The 17,325-nt window shown below is 48.5% G+C and overlaps 1 protein-coding gene across 5 annotated transcripts in view; it reads left to right on the forward strand.

Moving 5' to 3' along the window:
• Positions 1 to 13,726, forward strand: part of CFAP251 (cilia and flagella associated protein 251) — a 70,283-nt gene extending 56,557 nt beyond the window's left edge. For 3 of the 5 annotated variants that reach the window (XM_082355854.1, XM_082355855.1, XM_082355852.1), the window contains 3 exons: positions 7,308 to 7,536; positions 8,631 to 8,732; positions 9,924 to 13,726. In XM_082355854.1, the coding sequence (XP_082211980.1) occupies positions 7,308 to 7,536; positions 8,631 to 8,732; positions 9,924 to 10,060 (468 nt within the window). In that variant the 3' untranslated portion in view covers positions 10,061 to 13,726. Of the gene's footprint in view, positions 1 to 225; positions 3,683 to 7,307; positions 7,537 to 8,521; positions 8,733 to 9,923 lie in introns of those variants that run through there. The other 2 variants (XR_014234523.1, XR_014234524.1) reach the window with 2 other exon arrangements.
• The last annotated feature ends 3,599 nt before the right edge of the window (positions 13,727 to 17,325 follow it).

The following is a 17,325-nucleotide window of genomic DNA, read 5'->3' on the forward strand; positions in this document are numbered from 1 at the left end:
GCTGGCCATGCCAGCTCAGCTCTTAGCTTCTGTTTCCAAATCTGCAGTATAAGCCCATCTCCAGGGTTTACAAATGAAAAAACTTCCCATTTAGTCGCATCCACTCTCCTTAGAAGACCATCGTGGCTGTAAATTGCCGGGGAGAGGGGAGGCTCATACATACATTTCTGTAGAATTTAATTTTTCTTAACTACAAGCGGTAGGTTGTATTGCTTTTGTTTTCAGAACAAAACCCAGAAAGATAAACGAACAAATCCTCCCCAAGCCTTGTGTGCTAATCTTCGTGGCTAAACCTCGGTCCCAGCTGGGGTGGAGGGAGCGTAGCCAAGTGGCACAGCCGCCCGCCATACGAGGAGGAGAAATTTGAGCCAACGGTCATGGGCACAGTTTCTGCTCTGATGAAGACCCCATGGGAATTTGGAAATTCGCACTTTGAAGAAAGGTCCTCAGTGGGTTGGATTTGTTCTGAAGCATAAATATCAGGAGGTGTTTCCATCCTGAAAGTGAGAGAAATGGCCCACTGCTGTCAGGAGGCCTTCCTGGTCCACTGAGAACCCTACGCCAGGGAGCACTGCTGTTGCCACACTTACAGCATCTAAAGAAAGAAATCCTAAAATGCTGCGCGGCCACTAAAAAAGAATGCAGCTGATAATATCAATAACACCAACAGCGGCAACAGCGGACCAGCCCTTCTCGCTTGAGCGCTCGCTGAGAGCCAAGGACTGTGCCAGCCCCCCTGGCGTTTCGTCCTCACAGCAAGCAGATGCGTTTATCATCTCCATCTTACCAGCCAGGACAGTGAGGCTTAGGGGGATGAGGAAGCTTGCTCGGCCACTCAGGGCCGCGGTCTGTACCCCAGCCGGCTGGTCTTAGTGCAAACAAAAGTCAGGACATCGAACACTGGCCATTGCTGAGGGATGGGGAATGATAGAGCACTTTACTTCTATTCTTACATCTCCAGTGTTTGCATTTTTTATAACAAGCACATATTCATCTTTACTGGTTTTATGATGATAAAAGAATAGATCATAGTCATGGTGAAAATTACATTTTTTAAAACTGATGTTATTTGCTTTGTTACTTGCCTTTGCCATTGCTTCACTTCTGTATTATATTTCTTTTTTTTTTTTTTTTTGGCCTCACTGTGAAGCATGTGGGATCTTAGTTCCCTGACCAAGGATCAAACCCGCACCCCCTGCATTGGAAGTGCGGAGTCTTAACCGCTGGACCGCCAGGGAAGTCCCTATTTTTCTTCCTTTTATGATTATTATTATTTTTTTTGGCCACACCTCATGGCTTGCGGGATCTCCCCTGACCATGGCAGTGAAAATGCAGAATCCAAGCCACTAGGCCACCGGGGAACTCCCTATTTTTCTTCCTTTTAATCAACTTTATTGAGATATATCACATATCATACAATTCACCTATTTAAAGTGAGTCAATGGCTTTTAGTATGTTCACAGAGTTGTGCAACCATCACCACTATCGAATCCTAGAACATGTTTATCACCCTAAAAAGAAACCCTGTATCCATTAGCCGTCACTTCCCATCCCCCCTCCTCAGCCCCTGGCATCCACTAGTCTACTTCCCATCTCCGGATTTGCCTCTTCTGGACATTTCATATAGATGGAATCATGTGATGTGCGATCGTTTGTGTCTGGCTCCTTTCACTGTTTTCAGGGTGCATCCATGTTGTAGCATAATCAGTACTTCACTCCTTTTTCTAGAGGAGTAAAGAAAAGAGAAGCCACTGTGGTGGCTTCTCTTGTTGCAGAGAATGGGCTCTAGGCGCATGGGCTTCAGTAGTTGTGGCTTGCGGGCTCCAGAGCACAGGCTCAGTAGTTGTGGCGCACGGGCTTAGCTGTTCCATGGCATGTGGGATCTTCCTGGACCAGGGCTCGAACCCATGTCCCCTGCATTGGCAGGCAGCTTCTTAACCACTGCGCCACCAGGGAAATCTGTCATTCAGATTTTAAAACCTTTAAAAACGTTCACCTGGGGTGGGGAAGAATCCCCGGAAGTGCTTGCAGCCTGGGCCCCGTGAGGGGCTGGGCGGAGGTCACCATAAAGGGCGCTGGGAATGGTGGTGTTGTCATCTCTGAGCCTCCCCCCAGCCGGCAGACAGCAGGGAGAGAGCGCTGTGGCCCAGCACCGAGGGCTGGCCTTCTCCTGGGTCGGCGTCCAGTGCGCAGGACCTGACGGGAGGCAGCTGTTGTGCAGATCGTTACTGGAGAGGGGCGCAGCTGTGAGTGACAGAGCGATGCGCCAACAGCAGAGGCATCTCCAGCCCTGGAAGCTGCTGCCCAGCCCCTCCTCCCCTGCCCCAGGTCAGTGCGAAACGCCACCGCGATGGGCCACACGGAGTGGGTGTGAGGCGAAGAGGACGCTGTGAGGAAAGACTGTCTCCTCATTTGCCAGGGACGGTCTAGAGAGCACTAGGTGTGTGTTAGGAGGAGGGAGAGTCCTTCCAGCCTGCGAGGCTATGAAACTATCACAGAAGAAACCGACCCGCACCAGGAGCCCGTTTATAAAGACGAGGAATGGCCCCAGTTCAAGTGTATCATGTTCCTCTCCGTTTAACAGGGAGGTTATAAAACTTAATTATAAGACACAATTCTAAGGCCATCAGTGGCTTCCTGCGGCTGACAACAGGATCGCAAACCCAAAGGCCTATGGGGAGAATGACAGCGGCAGGAGTAAAGCAGTCCTGGGCCAGGGGACCCCGGCCCTCCAAGGACAGGCCATCCTCACGTCTCGGGGCCTGAGCAGCGGTACCAGCAGAGGCCCAGGGGCCGACTGTGTAAATGTTTAAAAGTTATAAATCAGGAATTCCCTGGTTGGGTCCAGTGGTTAGGACTCTGCGTTTTCACTGCCGAGGGCCCGGGTTCAATCCCTGGTTGGGGACCTGAGATCCTACAAGCTGCATGGCGTGTGGCCAAAAAAAAAAAAGTTATAACTCAAATGACAAGCTGTTGAATAGATACTCGACCTTGACAGTTCTACCTTTTTATAAAATTTTAATTAATTTATTTATTTTTGGCTGCGTTGGGTCTTTGTTGCTGCACGTGGGCTTTCTCTAGTTGCGGCGAGTGGGAGCTACTCTTCGTTGCGGTTCGCGGGCTTCTCGCTGCGGTGGCTTCTCTTGTTGCAGAGCACGGGCTCTAGGCATGTGCAAGCTTCAGTAGTTGTGGCTCGCGAGCTCAGTAGTTGTGGCTTGCAGGCTCAGTAGTTGTGGCTCTCAGGCTCTAGAGCGCAGGCTCAGTAGTTGTGTCGCCTGGGCTTAGTTGCTCCGCAGCATGTGGGATCTTCCTGGACCAGGGCTCGAACCCGTGTCCCCTGCCTTGGCAGGCAGATTCTTAACCACTGCGCCACCAGGGAAGCCCCCCTTTTTTGAGTTTTAAGAGAACTTCTTCCATGGCCTCATTGTGCCCACGGTGTTTCATTCATTCATTCATTCCGTAAATGTTTCTCTGGGCCCCCACGATGTGCCGGGCTCTGAACAAAGCTGCTGTGGAAATAGAGATGAACGCTACTGCTACAGCTTAATGGAGGAGACAGATGTGGGCCTGAAGAATTAGAATATGCCTCACAGCTGCCACCCACCATTACTCTCTGATGAAAATCACGAGCCGGGTGCTGATTCTTTCTGGCATGAGCATCACCTCCGCTAGCCGCTGTGGGGTAAGAGCTGGTTCTCAAAGCTGTGGCCCCCAGACCAGCAGCACAGGCCTCACCTGGGGATTTGTAAGCAAAGCAGATTCTCGGCCCAGATCCCAGACTCACGGAATCAGAAACTCTGGGGGTGGGACCAGCCATCTGTGTTTTAACGGGCCCTCCTGCTCATGTTGATGCCTGATAAAGTTTGAGATCCCCTGCCTTAAAGCCATACTTCCCAACCTTGGCCACACATTCATATCCCCTGGGGAGCTTTTAAAAACTATGACCACTCATACTCCACCCCAGAACAATTAAATCAGGATCTCTGGGAATGGGGCCGAGGCCTTAGAATGTTTAAAGCTCCCTGGGTGAATCAAATGAACCACTGCCTTAGTGGATGACAGGCCAGCGTGAGAATGCCAATAAAAGGCCAGGCTGAAGCCAGCCAGAGCGCTCTGGGCGACCGCGGGGCCTCCCACTCCTCCCACCGGGGCCCTGGGAAGGCTCTGGGCATTCCATTCGGGCTCCGAGGTTCCTCTCCCAAGCATGACCCTCGTTTAGACATGTAGCAGCACCTGCCTCTTCAAGTAACACAGAGCAGGCTCGGGAAAGAAATGTTGTGATGCTGAAACTGCCAGCTCTCTGCTTGTTGAGCAGTGATTTTTGGTCAGTCATTTGGGGAAAGAGAGTAAGAGGTGAATCACCTACAGAGTGGTTTGTGCCAAGAATGTTCTCTGAGATCTTTGGAATGCTCCGGGTATGAGTAACTCCAGGCGCTTTTGGAGTCCTTTTTTGTCCTCTTTGGGTTAGCCTCCTATTTCTGAATTGAGTTTGAATCGTATATTGCATTTGTAAAGTACACATATCATTTACATTATAATTTATGTATTTATAAATTATAATTTATGTTCTAATTACATGCATTGTAATTAGCAAGGGCATAGGAAGTATAATAATCACAAGAACAATTACTGCCAGTTGAGTGCTGACTGTGTTAGGCACTATGTCAGCACTTTAGATACATTGTCACGGTAAGCGTCAGATCAGCCCACTGCAAATGGTTTACCATATTACTCCCTTTTTCAAGACAGGAAACTGAGGATAAGGAATGTTAAGTTACTCACCCAAAGTCATATAGAAAATGGAAGAACCAGGTTTTGAACCTAGGTCTGCCATCAAAGATCATAGTGTTAGCCCCAGTCTCCTTTGGCTCATAGTAAGTGGTAGCACATGCATATACTAATAGTATTAAAATCATATAGTAGAATCTGTAAATAATATATGCTACTGGATAGTTTTATTTATACACAAAAATTGTACATAATTTAACATGCAGTTGTACATAATATAAACTCAATAAATGCTGTATATGAAAATGTTACCAATTAGAGCTACTTGCATAGTACCAATTATGGTTCATTTGTATCCATAACCAATGATGTTATATCTAAAGACCATTCCTGGAATGTTGCATTGAGGATATATGACTTCTTTGAAAATATTAGGCGATTACTAAGATACAGTGTAAAAGGGGGAAAAGCAGGATACAAAAGCAGGATACAAATATACACATACCAGTTTTGTAAAAAAAATAGACACATGTATTTTATATGCATGGGAAAAAGTGGAAGGAAGGTACCCCAGATCTTTCACAGAAATGATGGTTGGACTGCAAGAGGTTTGTATTTTCTTCCTGTTACTTGGGGCAAGACCAAGACACTAGGGTGTTCCAGACAGGCTAATATTTGGCGTTGCTTCAAACTGGTGCTCTTTCAATTTTTGCTCTACATTTATTTAGTAGACAGGGAGAAATTGGCTATCTATTGATAAATATTGTGTACAAATACAGATTCTCTTCCTGATTCATTCCTACAGACCAAAAGAGTTCATGTTCTGGGGAAAAAAAATTATTTCCCACTTTTCTGTGGCTCTTATTCTCTCTCTCTCTCTCTTTCTCTCTCTCTCTCTCTCTGTAAAATTCAAAACCCTGCAATTTGGAGGGACACATATTAGTTTCAAATGTAGACACTAAAATAAATTACTCATTTCTAGCCCTTTGTCAGGCACAGTTCAGGTTTCTGAATTTTAGCCGATTGCAGTGTGCGTGGTACAAAACTACTGCACAGAGAAGGCTGATGGGAGTGAGGAGTGGTTTTGTTTGTTTCTGTGTTCTCTAGTTCTCTCCTCCTGGCGTTCTGCCAGTTACTCAAGGAGCCCGGCGTGGAGACCTGCATTAACTGGCACCACATTTCCATTTGAATCCACAGACATGTCAGCACTCTGCTCATTCTAGGAAATTTGGAAAATACGCAAAGAATGACTTTCCAAATCAGAAAGCAGCCCTCACAGGATGAGTTGGGAATTGTTCCCTTTTCTTATGTTTTTGGGAGAGTTTGTGGAGGATTGGTATTCTTGAAATATTTGGTAGAATTCACCAATGAAGCCATTTGGTCCTTGGTTTTTCTTTGCTGAAGCTGTAAAGTTACTAATTCAATCTATTTACTTGTTATAGGTCTGTTTAGATTTTCTCTTTCTTCTTGAGTCAGTTTTGGTCATTTGTATCTTTCTAGCAATTTGTCCATTTCACCTAAGTTATCTGATTTGTTGGCATATAATTGCTCATACTCCTTTTAATCTCTGTAAGATTGGTACTGGTATTCCCTCTTTCATTCCTGATTTTAATAATTTGAGTCTTTTCTCTTTTTTTTCTTGGTTAGTCTCGCTTAAGATTTGTCAACTACGTTGATATTTTCAATGAATGATGGCTTCTTAGGTCTTCATTTTAAAAATTATATCACCTAAGTTGTATGTATGTTACATAGAATCTTTTGAGTATATAAAACATTGCAGGATAAAGATGGAAAAGAAAGAAAGGAAAAAAGAATCATGGTGCAGTTAGTTGTCTTAAGAAACTTACCACAGCCTTAGGTCCTATATTTGAGTTTCACACTGAATTATTTGCTTATTCATCTAAACTAACTTCTAAATTCTTCAGGATTCCATCTTTTAAATGAAACTAATATCTTCTTCACAAAGCAAGGATGTAGTAGATACACTGTGAGATACTTAGGTGAAAAGTGAAGAAATGAAACACTGTTCATGCCAATGCTAATAGTATTGACCAGTTGGACAGTGGATCAAGGCTGCTGTAAAATTTAGTACCACAAAGTGTGTTGCTTCACACAACAGGAATTTATTCTCTCATGGAAGTCTGAAATCAAGGTGTCAGCAGGGTCATGCTCTCTATGAAACATGTAGGGGATAATGTGTCCTCGCCTCTTCTAGCTTCTGCAGTTACCATCAATCCTTGATGTTCCTTGGCTTAAGCTGTATCCCTCCAACCACTGCCTCGGCCATCACATGTCCATCTTGGCCCTGAGTGTCTCTTTCCTCTCTTTATGAGGACACTGGTCATATTGTTTGAAAGGCCCACCCTCCTCCAGTACAACCTCATCTTAACTAATGACATCTGCCATGAGGGACTGAGGGACTGGGGGTTAGGACTTCAACCTATCTTTCTTTGGCGGGGGCGGGGGGGGCGTGGATACAGTCAGCTCATAACAGACATGTTCTAAGCTAACGGCTATCAAAGTGTCTTTTCTGCTTACCATGGTCTTTTTTTTTTTTTTTTCCTAAACCTCTTCCCTAGATTGAAGATATGTTTAACGAAATCAGATTTAGTGAGTATGTGGACACTGGAAAACTAATTGACAAAATCAACCTACCGGATTTCTTCAGAGTTTACCTTAATCACAGGCCACCCTTCGGTAACACCATGAGTGGCATCCAGCGGAGCTTTGACATTCTTGGTTTTACCAATTCAAAGGGAAAGAAAGCTATTCGAAGAGAGGATTTTCTGAAACTGCTTCAAACCAAAGGTAAATACCTAAATAGGTATATCTCGTAACACCCTTGAGCCATTCCCACTGGAGAGAACTGAGCTGGGAGACAGACCACCCCCCGGCATCTCTGATTTGACTGGACTTCAGCCGCGAGGATGCCACTTACTGACCCACGTGGCTGGCAAACACGGGGTAAAGGGAAGGATGCCGGGAACCAGAAAGATGCAGTTTATGTTCCAACTTCCTGGAACTGCAAGATTCAGGGCCCTCACTCGTAAAGCAGGAATACAAGTGCCAGCCATCAACCTCACAGAGCTACTACGAGATTGGGTTGCATTTGTGAAATGAAACCACACCAAAGTAAAACTTTTCATTTTTACCTATTCTCTTCCTCATCGTATTTTTTTTTAATACATTTATTTATTTATTTATTTATTTATTTATTTTTGGCTGCGTTGGGTCTTTGTTGCTGTGCACGGGCTTTCTCTAGTTGCGGCGAGCGGGGGCTACTCTTCGTTGCGGTGCGCGGGCTTCTCATTGCAGTGGCTTCTCTTGTTGAGGAGCATGGGCTCTAGGCGTGTGGGCTTCTGTAGTTGTGGCACGTGGGCTCAGTAGTTGTGGCTTATGGCCTCTAGAGCGCAGGCTCAGTAGTTGTGGCGCACGGGCTTAGTTGCTCTGCAGCATGTGGGCTCTTCCCGGATCAGGGCTCGAACCCGTGTCCCCTGTGTTGGCAGGCGGATTCTTAACCACTGAGCCACCAGGGAAGTCCTTCCTCATTGTTTTATGTGAGGAAGTCAAGTAGCCCTTTTCTCTGGGCGATCATTTCATCTTAGCCAAACTGGTGCTTCTAATGTGAGGGAATTAGAAATGAAGCTAAGCACAGTCTTTGTCAGAATGCTGTCTTCTTTCTCTGCACAAGCCCCAACACAGTCCCCTGGGTTGGAGTCCCATTTGTAGCGCTATATAAGGAAGTCTATGTGACAGTAACATGGGACTCCCTAGATTGTTTTTGTGTCTCAAGAAAACAGTGGAATCATCCTCTTGAAGACCTCAGAATGATGATGCTGAACTCTGACGTGAGGCTTAGTCCCACGAGCTGAACAGCCTGCTTTTCCCTTTGTGACGCCCAGGTGAGCACATGACGGAAGAGGAGATGTCTGACTGCTTCGCTACACTGTTCGGACTGAATCCTGAGGGCTGGAAATCCGAGCCCACAGCCTCTTCTGTCAAAGGTACTACAGTGGGCTCTGTCTGGACATGTAGCTGAGGTGCACTAATTTGTTGGTGACTTAAGTGCCTTTATGTCTTCTAACTGGTGCAAGCCACTCTCCTTCATACCATGCACACAACAAAGCAAGTCTGTTGGGAACCCAACATGAATAAGTTATAAAAAGACCAGGGAGTGGTGGTCATGTCTAAGAGATGAAAGCTTTTGTTCTTGTGCTCCGTCCTTCCTTTGTGTCTCCCAGCCTTGTTTCTTCCCTTTATTCCCCCGATCCAGTCCTCATCTGTCCAGCTTGGGTAGGCGAATCCTGGCCACTAGTAGAGGATACAGTTCGGAAGCTGTTTCAGAAGAGGTATTGTCAGGAGAGTCTTGGATGAGGAGAGGGAAGGGACTCGGCAGGCAGGCACGAGCCCGATTTCAAGCTGCCAGAGCTTGAACATCTTTAAAGATCATCCTAGGACTTCCCTGGCGGTCCAGTGGTTAGGACTCTGCGCTTCCACTGCAGGGGGCGTGGGTTCGATCCCTGGTCGGGGAACTAAGATCCCGCATGCTGTGCAGTGTGGCCAAAAAAAAAAAAAAATCCTCCTCTCCTTTCCTGTCTGAGGATTTCCCACCTCCTTCTTTTAGCTCACTGACCCCCTTGTGCTGGAACGTGTCCGTGGACAACCTCGAGTGAGGCCCTGCTGCCCCCATGGGGTCGGGAGCAAAGACTCCTCACCAGGCTTCCTTCTCCCTCTCCTTCTATTGTCTGTTCCCAATTTCAAATTGAACAGAGTTCCTAACACAGACAGTTCTAGACTCCAGGATCTGATGGGTCATTTCCAACCTGCAAGCTCCTCTACACCATTCCTTGTGTACCTGGGATCTCAGAATGTAACTTTCCCAATTGTTTTATATACACACACATGTATACAGTGTTCCTAAGTGTCTCAAAACAGTAAAATCAATGATGCCTTGTAGCTGAGACTTTCCAGTGAAGTGTGCAGAGACTTGGGTAACGGTGCTCCAAACCCAAACCACAAAGGAGGGATTTTAACCAGTTTCCACCCAAAGGGTTTTCACGGAATCAGAGCCAAATCCCAGCACAAAGCTCCTCTCACATTTGTTTAGTATCATTTCCTCATATTTTTGGAAAATGCTTCTGAGTTAGAAACCTAATTGTTATGAAGGCATTTGCTTTCTTTTCTTGTTTGGTTAGGTTCAGAAATTTGCTTTGAAGAAGAACTTCCAGACGAAATCACTGCAGAAATATTCACGACTCAAATTCTTGGCCTAACCATTTCCCAAGATTCTGGACAAGATCCTACGGTCAGTGAAGTTGAAAGGAGTGCCTGAAGCACAAAGGACTTTGTGTGTGTGTGTTTCTTCCAAGAGGCACTGCTTTTCCCGCATTTCCCTACCCCTACTCTAATCTTCAGAACGTTTAGACATTAAAAGCAAATTTCTGTTAAGCAATGGAATTCACAAAGTTGGACATTCCACTGTTTCTGAAATAGAAAAGTGGGTGGAGGCAAGAAAGACACTGGCAGCTGGATGGAAAGGGTGGCTGGAGACCCCGGCCGCCATTCTCATGCCTAATCCACGGCAGTGCTGCCTGGAGGGGGTTTGGACAGGGTGAGAAGGTGGCATGGTCTCCGGGGGCAGAGGGGGCCTGAGCCAGCAGCAGGCCTTCCTCGTGGCAAGTGTGGCCTTATTTCTATCCCCTCAAGCGGCACCTGGACCCTTAGCCTAATGCGGCCTGATACGGATCGTCCCAGCCTGCTCTTAGGCTGGGGCGGGGGCGTTGGCTGCTCGGGGCTCCCGAGAGCCCCGGCTTGTGGCTTCTTACCAGCAAAACCCCTGAGCAGTTGTGTGCGGCCGTTATGAAGAGCATCACTAGCCATGCTTAACGCCGGTGGCACCTGCCAGAGAGAATGCAGAAGAGCAGCCCCGGAGCCCCGTGTGTACTGCAGCTGGACCAGAACCCGCCGGCCGGCCTCCCCGGGGCAGAGCTCAGCGGACGGGAGCCGCCCCCTCACACGGCGCACGCGCCGCACAGGCCCGTGTGGTTGATCCGCAGCCTTGAACTCCGCTGGGCTGCAGAACGCGTAGCAGGCGAAAGCGGTTCCCCGGCTCGGGATGTGGAGGGAACGTGACTAAGGCTTCAGCAGCATTCTGACCTTGAAGATAGGGCACCCTCGTCATATAAACAGATGGAAGTTATGGTCTGATTTTGAGAGTTTTGTCCTCAGTTATGAGGTCTCGCTCAGGCAAACGGGCCGAAGGTTTTTCTCCACACGTGCTTAGTCCGACACACCCGCCCGCCACTACCAGCTCCTACCCCGGGGGAACCAGCCTTTGAGATGATGTTTCTGACCCCCGGAGCAGGGGTCCGTGTGAGGGAAGCAGAACGGCCGCCGCGCCCTCCTCCAGGCCCGGAGCCCCCTGCGTGGCGGCCGTTTGGAAACCTGGCTCTGTGGGTCCTTGGGACAGCCCGGGGCACGGAACCGAGCCGTATCCCCGACCCAGGCTGTGTCACCGCAGCCTTGGGACAGCTGGCGCCCGCCCGTCACGCTGTATACCTCCAGCGCTTTGCAACCTGGTTTACATTTGGTTCTTTTTGAAAAACACAAAAAGAAAAACAAGCTTTGTGAATCAACTTTGCAGCTGCTAAGGGCTTAGGAGAGACAGACTACCAAGCCAGTTACAAAGTTCCCGGGGACATTTTAGGGAACAGAAAACTCTCAAGTGACTTGTTCTCTTCAAAAAATAACTCAGAATTGGATGCACTCTGGACACCCACCAGGGGCTTCTTTCATCAGGTCCGGCTCCCTCTTTTTGGTTCTTGTTGACGACATATATTGGAGTCATTGTCTGGAGCAGAACCGGCCCGTGACCAGTTGGACCCGCGGTGGCGGGGCTGGGGAGCAGGAACCGCCCTCAGGCCCGGGCTGAGCCGCTCCCTCTGCGCTGAGTCGGTCCGGGGAGGGGGAGGGGGAGGGCGGCCGCTCACCGGGAAGGCCCAAATAGCAGGGGACTGCAGCATCGATGTCAGCGGCGTTCCCACCCTGCTCCCGGCCCAGCCAGGCCACGGGCGCCCCTTCTCTCCCTTTCTGCTGGTGCTTTTCTCGGGGTATCTCTCAGCTTGTCCGACCAGGGTGAAGAGCAGCTTAATGTGCACCTTCCAGCCCCGGCGGGGCGTCTTCACCTGCTGGCCACGCAAGCTGTGGAGAGGCCGGGCCCCAGCGCCCGGGTCCAGGGGAGGAGGAGGAGGGCTGCCTTCCTGCCAAGAGAGCAGAGAGCTCAGACTCTCCCAGCCATGTGGGTAGCAGAGCAGCGACACCAGAAATGGAGGGAGCAGAGACCGAAGACGGTCTCGCTGGGCTTGTACATCAGACGTAGGGACGAGACGCTGGACACCAAAAAGCACCATGTGATGTTCTTTTGAAAAAACAATACTGTTTCAGATGGGGCCTCTGGCTACCGACCTCTGCATCCTGGCCTGTTGCTTCCAGAGTTCAGGAGCCCGTGGAAAAGCCATGGTCGTCCAGGAACCACCCAAAGCCTCCCCCGCCCTTGACTCTCTCCTCCAGACCCCCAGGCCCCTCCTGGGCAGGACGAGTGTCTTGTTTGCACAGCACCAGCCCACGGGCCGGGCCGGCCTGGGCTTGCGTCCTGCCTCTGCCATTTAGCAGCACCCTGTGTGCCCTTGGGTGTGGCTAATCTCTTAAACCTCAGTTTCCCCGTGGAACAACTCCTGGGGTGGTGGTGAGGATTAAAAGAGATATTGCAAACAAAAGTGTTCCTGGCATAACGTAGTGCTCAAAGTAGGACAGCAGCTATTATCACTGCAGGCAGAAACTGTGCCTGAGACTGGGGAAGACGTTTGATGAGAATTAATCTCTCCCGACTCCAGGGTTTTAGCATCTGTTAACACTTGCTCAAATAGGGGTCTCTGCAAGCTTTGACAAAGGACCCTTGATAAATATTTGTGGAACGACTGAATGAATGAACGTGAAGCTCCAGTGCTCTTTTAATAGCTGACTTAGCTTTTGAATCAAAGTGAATCCGGCCCCCACAGGCCGTCACATCAGGGTCAGCAGACTCTCTGGAAAGGGCCAGAGGGTAAACAGTGGGGATCTGTGGGCCGAGTGGGCTGCTGGACGCCTCACCTCGGCCGCTGGAGCACAAACGCAGCCACACAGACTCTGGTCCAGAAAAGAACGAACGTGGCCCCATTCCAATCAAACTTTACTTGTGGACGCTGAAACTAATTTGGATTTCGTGAGAATTTCCACATACCGTGAAATCTTCTTCTTCTGAGATTTTTTTCAACCACTCAAAAATGTGAAAACCATTCTTAGCTTGCGGACCACACAGACACGGCGGCCTGGATCTGTCCCGCAGGTTGCAGTTTGCTCCACCTCCTAGGCCAGGATGACTCTTTCCAACAGATTTTTACAAATGCGACGAATGTGTAAAACACCTGACTAGTACTCTTCAAAAAAGCCCAGGTCATGACAAACAAGAAAAGACTGAGAAACTGTCCCAGGTCGGAGGAGACTAAGGGGACACGATGACTAAATGTGAAGCAGGATCCTGGGTTTCTGGAACGGAAAAAGGACATTAGGAAGAACCCGGTGAAACCCAGAGGAAGTCTGTGCCAAACTTAATTTCTTAGTTTCGATCAGCGTATCTTGGTTGCCTAAAAGTGAACACGAGGGAAGCTGGGCGAAGGGTCTGTGTTAACTCTCCCTACTACCTTTGCAAATCTAAAATATTTCAAAATCAAAGCTATATTTAAAAATGAGGGAATTCCCTGGCGGTCCAGTGGTTAAGACTCCGTGCTTTCACTGCCGGGGCCCGGATTTGATCCCTGGTCCGGAAACTAGGATCCCGCATGCCTCGCAGAGCGGCCACAAAAAAAAAAAAAAAAAAAAAATCCTGTACCGCCTTTCTGCCTCAGCCACCCCTGAATTGTTTCCACGAGCTGCCCTGTGCCTCACAGCTCTCAAGCCAATGCTCCTGGGTTACCTCACGTGCCAACTGTCCTCTGTGAAGCCGATGTGCTTCACGACAGTGCAGACAAAAAGGGGCTTCTTTTTTTTTTTTTTTCCAAAAAGATCTGTGTCCTAAAGCCATGGCTGCCCTAGACCCTGGGGTTTTTGGCCTGACCGCGTTCTTGAGAGATCTGGAGGACAGAGGTTCCCCGGCAGGCTGTGGCTCAAAACTGACTGTAATAAGTAGACACGCGACGCTGGGACTCAACAGTAAGTTGCCACCCTATTCATATGTCATATAACATCCTCTGCTAGCTTAGCGTAAAGGAATATCACACACACACACACAGAGGCACACAACCTGAGTCGATGCAACATTCTTCCAGGGCAGTGCAATGCTGAGCGTAGGGACCAAGCTCGTGGGACAGTAAACCCGTCGCGGGGTTCTTTACCGTGTTTCCTGAGCTGCTGATGCCTGAGGCAGGCCTCTCGCCCCCGCCGATAACCATGGGTATTTATCAGTGCCCAGGCGAGAGGCATCGGGCCCCGAAGATCACTCTCCACCGTTGGCACCCCTGCCTTTTTCTCCATAGTTTGAAATCACCAGCTGTGAGTGGGGAAGTTCAATACCAAGGTCGCCCCCATGGAAGGGAATGAGCCATTGTGTTCGGCCCTGCACCCCCTCTTGTTCCCTCCTTTTTTGTTGATGGGAAGTCAGAAAACACTTCAATGTAAACATGGTATTTATTTTTTTAGATCTTAGTCTTTAAAGCAAGTGGGATTTTTCCTTTGGGCGGGGGCGAGTTTAGTTCCAACCACCACTACAAGCTCTGCCAGCACTTCAGACAACACAGAAGCGTGTGCTGTGAAGGACAGTCCCCACAGCGTGTCTGTCCTGGCGGAGGGAGCCGTGGGCGGTATTGTGACCCTGGGTCTGATGCAGAGAGAGCGCATCAGGTGTAGGCGCTGTCTAAAGTGCTGGCCGCCACCCAGCTTCTCCTCCGTGTGCATCTGATTGCTTCGGAGATGGACCTCATCCATCCATTCATTCACGAATTCAGCAAAGAGTGAGTGTGCGCCAGCACTGTGGTAGGGCTGGGGGTACAGTGGTGGACAAGACGGGCATGGCCTTTGTCTTCGGGGATCTCTCGTTAAACAAACACGTAACTATGTCGTTGCAAACTGCAGTCATAGAGGAAGAGCCAGGGGCCTATGAGATAGAATATCATGAGGGAAATGTGCTTTAGTTAAGTGATCAGGGCCGGTCTCTCCAAAGATGAGGCTTGTAAGTTAAGAGACAGTCATGGAAAGAGTGGGGAGAACCTTCCAGACTGAGGGGACAGTGCCACCAAGGCCAGAAGCATTCAGTGAACCAGAGGTTTGTGTGGTCAGACCCTAGAGAGGGATGTAGGCTCAAGGTGAGGTCCTCAGGAGTCTAGAACGATCTCTGGCATTTCTTCAGCACTGCCGTTGCATGATGCTTCCTCATGAGTCCGAACAGGAATGTTTTCATGTGGGCAATGGGCAGGAGGAATGGAGGGAGGCCAAGTCTTCAAGAAGATGATCTGGCCTTTCTCATTCCTTCACTTTCAAAGAGTCTTGATATGGGACTTCCCTGGTGGCGCAGTGGTTAAGAATCCACCTGCCAATGCAGGGGACACGGGTTCGAGCCCTGGTCTGGGAAGATCCCACATGCCGCAGAGCAACTAAGCCCGTGCACCACAACTACTGAAGCCCGCATGCCTAGAGCCCGTGCTCCGCAACAAGAGAAGCCACCGCAATGAGAAGTCCACGCAGCACAACAAAGAGTAGCCCCTGCTCTCCACAACTAGAAGGCAGCAACAAAGACCCAATGCAGCCAAAAATAAATACATAAATAAAATTTTAAAAAATTTAATTACAAAACCTTGGAGAAGCTTTTAAAAACAAAACAAAACAAAGAGTCTTGATATGGGGTATGCTGCCGCTCAGAGGATCCCAGGAAAGACCATAGATAAGTCTTGTGAGGAGCCAGCCCTGAAGCTGGTGTGTTCTCTCACGTGACGCTGGACAAACGTGGGGAAGCTCACCGTGGGTTTCAGCCCCGTAAACCTTAAACCCTGAGTCGGCATCAATACATCCTTCTTAGTTTTCCAGGGATTTCAACATTTTAAAAAGATGTAACCACAGTTTTCCCCGTGATCTTGTTGTCCCTTTGTGCACAACCATGTTTAACTACACAGTCCCCTGAGTCGCTGGCGGTATCCCAAAGGCAGCCAGGTGTACAGCGAAGCTGCAGCAGAGCTCGCCACTTACCCTTTCCTCAGTGTGCTGTCAGTCACCTGTGCCTTTCACTAGGATAGAGGAGAGAATAGCAGTAACTTGTGCCAGATCCTCTAATAGTGACCTCAGTTGAACTGTGTGTGCCCTGGTGCTAAGGCCTAAGATAAAATGTGGCGGGAAGCATGTTTCTTTCCCTTTAGAAGGTTATATTGTAGCGAGGGAAACAGACATGTCAATACAGTATTTTGTGATGTGACATAGGGGCGTCCAGAGCAGGTGGGTGGGAAGGAGGAGGTGATCAGGGCAGGTGGAGGAGAAATTACATAAATGAGGCACTCTAAGCCCATCTGAGCAGTGCCTGGGGGCAGTGGCAGGAGAGCAACCCAGAGAAGATAGTGATCACATTATGAATGGCCTTGTGTGCTGAATCAAGGAGGTTAGACTTGATATTAAAGGGAAGGGGGAGAAGTGGATCAAACTTGGATCTCAGAGGCGTAGGGCTGGGTGATGGGCAAGAGGGGTTGGCTGGGGAAAGGGCCCACAGCGAGGAGATTATTATAGTAGTTTGGGGAGAAGTGAAAGTTTGCAACAAGAGAAAAGGCACTCAGGAAGGATAAATAAGTATACAGACTAAGAGGCAGCTTAAATAGGGTATCAGCCATGATCTTTGGTTTGGAGTAATAGAAATTGGCTCTGGTTAGCTTCAGTGGAAAGGGACTTTATGTGAAGGCTATCAGGTAACTCATAGGCTCAATGGAGCGACTGAATAAGCAAGCTCTGAAAATGACCAGGAACCAACGGCAGCCAGGATGCCAGTGGCGCTGCCACCACTGGGAGCTCAGTGCGTCCAATACTTAGGCTCTCCAATGGCCACTTCTGCTGGAAGTCATTTCTCCGCTGCCCCTACACACCCTCGAACATCAAAGTCAAAATCAAAACCACAATGAGATACGCCTTCACCGCCACAAGACTAATATGAAAAAGACAGACAATAACAAGTGTGGGTGAGGATGTGGAGAAATTGGAACCCTCATACGTTGCTGATGGGAATGTAAAACGGCACAGCTGCTTTGGAAAACAGTCTGGCAGTTTTTCAACATGTTAAATACAGAGTCACCATATGACCCAGCAATTCCCCTGCTGGGTATGTAGCCAAGAGAAATGAAAATATACATCTGCACAAAAACCTGTATACTTATCTTCATAGCAACATTACTCATAATAGCCAAAAAGTGGAAACAACCCAATGTCCATCAATGAATGAATGGATGAACAAAATGTGGTAAATCCATGTAATGGAATATCATTCAGCCATAAAAAGAATGAAGTATTAATACATGGGATGAACCTTGAAAATAT

The sequence above is a fragment of the Balaenoptera borealis genome (genome assembly GCF_965194805.1).
Source record: "Balaenoptera borealis genome assembly, chromosome: 14".
Lineage (NCBI taxonomy): Eukaryota > Metazoa > Chordata > Mammalia > Artiodactyla > Balaenopteridae > Balaenoptera > Balaenoptera borealis.